The sequence below is a fragment of the Cinclus cinclus genome, chromosome 6, assembly GCF_963662255.1.
Source record: "Cinclus cinclus chromosome 6, bCinCin1.1, whole genome shotgun sequence".
Taxonomy (NCBI): Eukaryota; Metazoa; Chordata; class Aves; order Passeriformes; family Cinclidae; genus Cinclus; species Cinclus cinclus.
In genome coordinates, this window is record NC_085051.1 from 52,544,162 (window position 1) to 52,550,161 (window position 6,000).

General features: G+C 49.0%; 1 protein-coding gene across 5 annotated transcripts in view; it reads right to left on the reverse strand.

Moving 5' to 3' along the window:
- Positions 1-5,324, reverse strand: part of CDC42BPB (CDC42 binding protein kinase beta) — an 88,284-nt gene extending 82,960 nt beyond the window's left edge. For all 5 annotated transcript variants that reach the window (XM_062495650.1, XM_062495649.1, XM_062495648.1 and 2 more), the window contains exon 1: positions 5,056-5,324. In XM_062495650.1, the coding sequence (XP_062351634.1) occupies positions 5,056-5,233 (178 nt within the window). In that variant the 5' untranslated portion in view covers positions 5,234-5,324. The remainder of the gene's footprint in view (positions 1-5,055) is intronic.
- Positions 5,325-6,000: the final 676 nt, after the last annotated feature.

Below are 6,000 nucleotides of genomic sequence, written 5' to 3' on the forward strand. Positions count from 1 at the left end.
ATAGTTCTGCCTCCTATGCTAGCAACACACTTGCCACACACTGTGCCCCTGCCCTTACCTAGTACTTCTTCTAGTACAGCAGTACTTGTGACAGAGGACTAGCTCAACCCTGCAGTTAGTTTAGAAGATGCTCTAATGCAGCTGGAAAGAGCCTTTCTCAGGCTCACATGTACACTTCTGAACACAACTGCTCTCAGGCTGAGAGAACAGGCTCTACACTGTTCTGACAGACGGGCCACCCTGCAAGGCTATCCCTTCCCTAATTAGGTATTTTTTTTATCTGAAAGCTTAAGATGCCTCTTTAAGCACAACTGGAAGGAGGAAAGACTAGGCCTCGGAGTCAACTTGCAAAGCTCAGAGAGCCCCTCCAAGCGGCAAGATCCAAACTTGAAGCATCAGTCCTGACAGTAACCTAAAGTCATGAATCACTGCACCAGCACAGCAGCCCTTTCCCAGTCGATGCTCTGTGCATGATTTTTTCCATCTATGGGCCACACTCAAGTGTGACAAACATATACCCAAAAGTGGCAGTTCAGGACCAGACTAGAGGTTGCTTTGAGCACCCCGTCTGTACATTTTTTTCTCCTCTAGTCCAGACTGGGAATATATTGATGTTACTACAACAGCATATACTCTCTATTATGCCAGACTGTCTTCAAGAGCTCAGCAGAAGGTGCCAAGCTGGCCTACTTGTGTTAATCACCTGCATCTTCTTCATTATCTCCATAGCTTCAGCATCCTTAAAGTTCGTCTTGGGAAAAAAAAAAAACCAAAACAAACGCAGACACAAAAAAGTCCACCACCACCATCCAAAAGCAGAACACCACTCTAGCTGGGTAGCAGACCTTGCACAAGCTGAAAACACAGAAGGTAAGTCAGCATTCAGACACCTCATAGCAAATGAGCAGAAGCAGTCCACATCTTGTGAGCCTGCTTCAAACAAAACAAAAAACAAACAAACAAACAAAAAAAACCCACCAAAAAACCAAACACAGATCAGTCTAAACTACTCTGAGGGTTTTGAGGTGTTGTCACAGAGAGAACCAGCCAGTACACAGTCTGGGAGTGAGACAACACTGAATGAAATGTATGGGAACACGTGCCACCCTGCCCACTGTAGCAGGCCAGAAGTATGAAACAGGGTCAGAGGAAACAAAGGTTGAAGCAAGAGAGGCTGTGAAGCACCAGGATCATTTTGAATACAAATAAAGCCCATTCCTGTGACACTCTCCTCTGAACTCGTTTGACTACTGGCTGCAAACTGTGACAAGCAGCTGTCGAAAAAGGGAGCAGCCAGTTGTGCCAGTCCCTGGTGACTGGAAGGAAGGGGCAGTGAGCACCAGCCACAGCCAGTTAAGATAACTCCTGAAAAACAAGGTGATGTCAAACCAGCACAGAAGTGATGCCAGCCAGCAAGGTGCCCTGCAAGCAGCCACTCTAGCACAGGGTTATGCAAGACTCAGATGTCTCAGTATGAGAACAAGAGGATCCACAGGGAGGAACACACTATACCTGAAAGCTAAAGGACAGGTGGTGCACAGACACCTGAGCTGTGATTGTGCTGCCCCAGCACTCCTGCACTTCTCTCCTTGTACGGGTAAACAAGGGACAGCATGCATTTTCTGCAGGAAGAGTCTCTTGGGACATCCCTCTGCAGTGTATTGTGGACAATACCACACTGCAGCACCCACAGTCCATCAGGCAAGTCCAAAGTCCATGAAGCCTCCTCTGTGCCTGCTGATAGCTTCATGTAGTCTCACTTTCAGAGAAGAAAGAGCAAAGACAACTAGAATAAACAGGGCTCCTCACTATTTCTTCTCACTCTAGGAATAGCAGATGCAGCAACAGTTTAAGAGACACTAAGCAAAGATTTGGGAAGTTCTCTCTCAACATGCAGACATGGGTCTGTTACCTAACAGACATGGATTAAATTCTCACTCAGAATACCGAGCATTATTTCAATATCTATTATATAAACAATATAACAGTGATAACCAACTGGGTGAGACCTTATTTAACAGAAGTTACAAATAAATAAAAAAACTAGAAGAAAAGGACTTTGGACTCCTCACTTGCAGTTCAACTAGCGCTTCTCCAAAGACACTTGGCATAAAAGTAAGTGCATTATACCTCCAGTATAGGGAAAGAACAGTCTTTGAAATCTCCATTCACCATGAGAAAGCTATAATTGACAAGGTTAAAATGGCAGATTCTTACAAGATTTGTAAAGCAATAGAAGCCACAAGCTGCCCCAAGGCAAAGGACCACACCCTGCACCCTTCTATGGTTAGCAAATAGGAAGAAGATTTTGAAGAAATAAGCCTGTGGCAGGACTACCAGGAAGCAGCAGAGAAATGAACAGGACAGAAGCAATGGGATGCACCATTTGGAGTTGATCAGCTTCCACACATAAGGTGCAAGGCTTCCACAGACGTCAAATAGAGGAAGTGGCCTAAGTCTCACAAGATGAACATGGGAATTAATTTTCTGGACTCCCCATTTCTCCAGCATCCACTAGCTACAGCGTATGAGCAGCACCATGCTCTGTCAGAACGCAGAGATATCCAGCAGCTACGCCACACAACTCAGAACTCCTCTCAGACTCCTCTGCACCCCACAGCCAGAAAAAAATCCTGCCTCAACTACCACGCCTGAACTCTATTTTCTTTAGCCAATTAAGAAGGCAAGCAAGTCCATCAGCCACACTGAATCATTTCAAGAGAATTTTACATGTGTGATACCTTACACCCAGTTTTAAAATCAAAACTGTAAAAAAATGTTTGTTATACAGCTCATCTTAATTCAAACTTAATGCCAATGCGGCTTATTTCCATTGTCAGTGGTAAGTCTCCATTTTGTCAAAAGGAAATTCCTTCTGTCTCCAGTTGATAAAGAAACACTGATCTTCAAAGTACATCCCAAATATTTAACTACACTCTGATGCTTCTACAGACACATAACAGCACAGAAAACTTTTGCACATTAATCCAGAATATCTTTTAACAGCAAATCAGGCTGTAATTAAGACACATCATGACATAAGGAAGATTAGCGTGTTTGGCATGATATTTTCCTTATTAGCTGGAGGCAGAAACAAGTTCCTTGTCAGTGGAAACACACTGTGAGGGCATTAGGACACAGATAAAAGGTGTCTCCTTCCTGGCACCTACTTGTTTTTAACAGCTTGAAGGAAAGGAAGGAAGACACAGTATCAACTGTAATTGGTTTTAAGGGTATCCCTTGTTGATGGAACACCAAAATACAGTCCAGACTTAGGTCCACTCCCTTAGCATCAAGAGCCTGGATTATAAACTTTTATCCCTACACTGCAGCACCAGATGGTAGCTCACACACATTTCAATTATTTATTGAATAGGCACTTTGTTATACCAGGGTAATCCCACACTGCAGTAAAACCTACACACTGTTTTTATTGCAAGCTATACTTTTCATCAAGTCAGTAACCTTTTCACATTCAGTGAACACAATAAATAGAATTAAAACAAGCGATTTTATAAACAATTGGATAATCGGCCTCTATCACACAGAAGATGACAACACTGGGATCAATCAGTAAGACACAACCACCAGCAGCGCTATAGAAAAAGCATATCATTCTCTAGTCTACCCAAATCCTTCCAACTTCAATTTTTAAAGTATGATGCAGTCTGATCTATCACACTTAACAATTTGCTGGTGCTCACTCTTTCAAGCCATCAGCTTGAAAACAAGAAACACTGAATGCTCTTTGCAGAAGATACACAAAGCTCCCATGACAAAACAAATAATCAATGTTCCCCAGGCTGCAGCCTTGCAGGGCAGATGTGGTAAAGTGGTTAATTATTCAGTTGGCAATCACATTACTGACGTCAATAGAAGAGTCCAGGAAGTGAATCCTCTTAGTTTGTTAGTGTATGACAAAGAGTGGTGGTCCCTACAGAAATTAAGGAGAACCAGCTGTCCCTTCATGTTAGTACTCTGGTCTCTAGCGCTAAGACACACATTTGCATTTACTGAAGTAAATCTGCCCCTCCCTCTCCCTTAGGAAATCCTTTGTTTTGTTGGTTGGGATTTTTTCTGTTGTTTTTTTGATTGTTTAAAGTGTGCTTTTTTTAAAGCCTAATTAACTGTACATGCATGGAACAGCTGATAAACGGGACAGCATTCTCGTGAGCAATGGTCTCTCCTCCCTCCCTTTCAATTCTTATTCCGTAGAGAAGTTAAGTCACCTTCGTCATACATTACTATTCATAACTTACTCAGCTAAATAAACCAGTCGGCCACCATGGCCATTTTAACATAAATTCATTTAGACATGCAGAAGGGAAGGATCTCTGCTCTCCACATACCTCTAGTCAATAGCCTTAACTAAACAACATTGGATAGAAAACTTTTATCCTAAGTGCCATCAAAAGTACCCATATTTTCTTTTGTCAGCACGCTTCAGACTATTGGAGGTCTCTCGTTATCAGGCTGCTTAACAGTAGGGAACCATCAAACAAAGCTCTTAGAAAGGCTGCCTAGAAATACTCTGTCCTTGGGGGGCATGCCCAAATTAAAAAAGACTGCACGATGAACGGCAACTGTTGTTTCTTCGAGCCACACACACACACACACACACACACACACACACACACGCCCGCTCTAAGCAACGAGCCGGCACCAGAGCAACATTTCAAAGCCTGAGCCCGGTGTTCTCCCCTCCTCCCCTCCCCCAGGTAGGAAACCCTCCGAGAAGCGCTGGATTAGCCTGACGTTTCGGGCTAAACCGAGCAGGGTTTCAGGCCAAGGACACTCCGCTGCGGTTCCTGCTGCCGCCTGCCAAGCGGTTCGCCTGGGACCGAGGGAGGAGACCTGGAGGGTCAAGGCCCGGCTGGCGGCGGGGGTGTTCCCCAGGGAGGCGCCGCATCCAGGGGCGGCGTCTCCGGTCGCTGCCTGGAGCGGCGGTGCGAGCGCACCGCGGGGCCGCGCCGCCCCCGGCCGGCCCGCCGCCCATCACCCGGGCACCGCGCACAGCCCCCGCCACCCGGCCCCGCGGCCCCCGCCCGGGCTCACCCCACTCGAGGAAATCGGACACGTATCGGTCGCGGCGGAGCGGCGAGTCGCGGCTGCACTCGGCGTAGACGCCGACCAGGAGGTCGAGCAGGGTCTCCACGCTCAGCACGCTGTCGTGCCGCTGCGGCCCGTCCAGCACCAGCTGCTCCAGCCGCTTCAGCCGCACCTTGGCCGACATGGTGCCGCTCGGGCGGCGGGCGCGGGGCACGGACGGGACGGGGCGAAGCGAAGGCCCCGGGGCTCAGCCGCGCTCAGCCGCCGCGCGCCGCCTCCCGCGGCCGAGCGGCTCCTTCCAGGGGCTCCGCCTCGGGCACGGACGGTCCATGGGCCGGACCCGGCCACCCCCCGCCCCGCTCCGCTGCGGCCTCGCCCCGGCGGCGGGGAAGGGCCGATCCCGCTCCCGATGCCGCTCCTCCTCCCCGGGCCCGGCGCGTCCCTCGGAGCGGCTCCGGCCACGCCCACCGCGCGGCGCCCGCGCGCTCCGACGTGGGCAGGGCCGCGCGGAGCCGCGCAGGAAGGTTGGGCCGGGCGGCGTCCCGTAGCGGCAGATTCGCCGCGGAGGGCGCGAGCGGCGGCGTGGGCGGCGTGGGCTGCGCGTCCGCGTCGGCACTTTCGCGTGCGTGCGCGTGCGTGCGCGTGCGTGCGTGTGCGTCCGTGTGCGTGTGGGGGGGTGTGGGTGTGTTTCTGTGGGTGTGTCTGTGTATGTGTTTGTGTGTGTGTGTATATGTCTGTGTGTGTGTGTATGTGTGTGTGTGTTTGTGTGTTTCTGTGTGTCTCTGTGTATGTGTGAGTGTCTCTGTGTATTTGTCTATGTGTGTGTCTATGTGTGTGTGTATATATGTGTTTGTGTGTGTTTGTGTGTGTATGTGTGTGTGTCTGTGTGTTTGTGTGTGTGTGTATGTGTTTGTGTGTGTATGTGTGTGTGTCTCTGTGTATTTGTGTGTG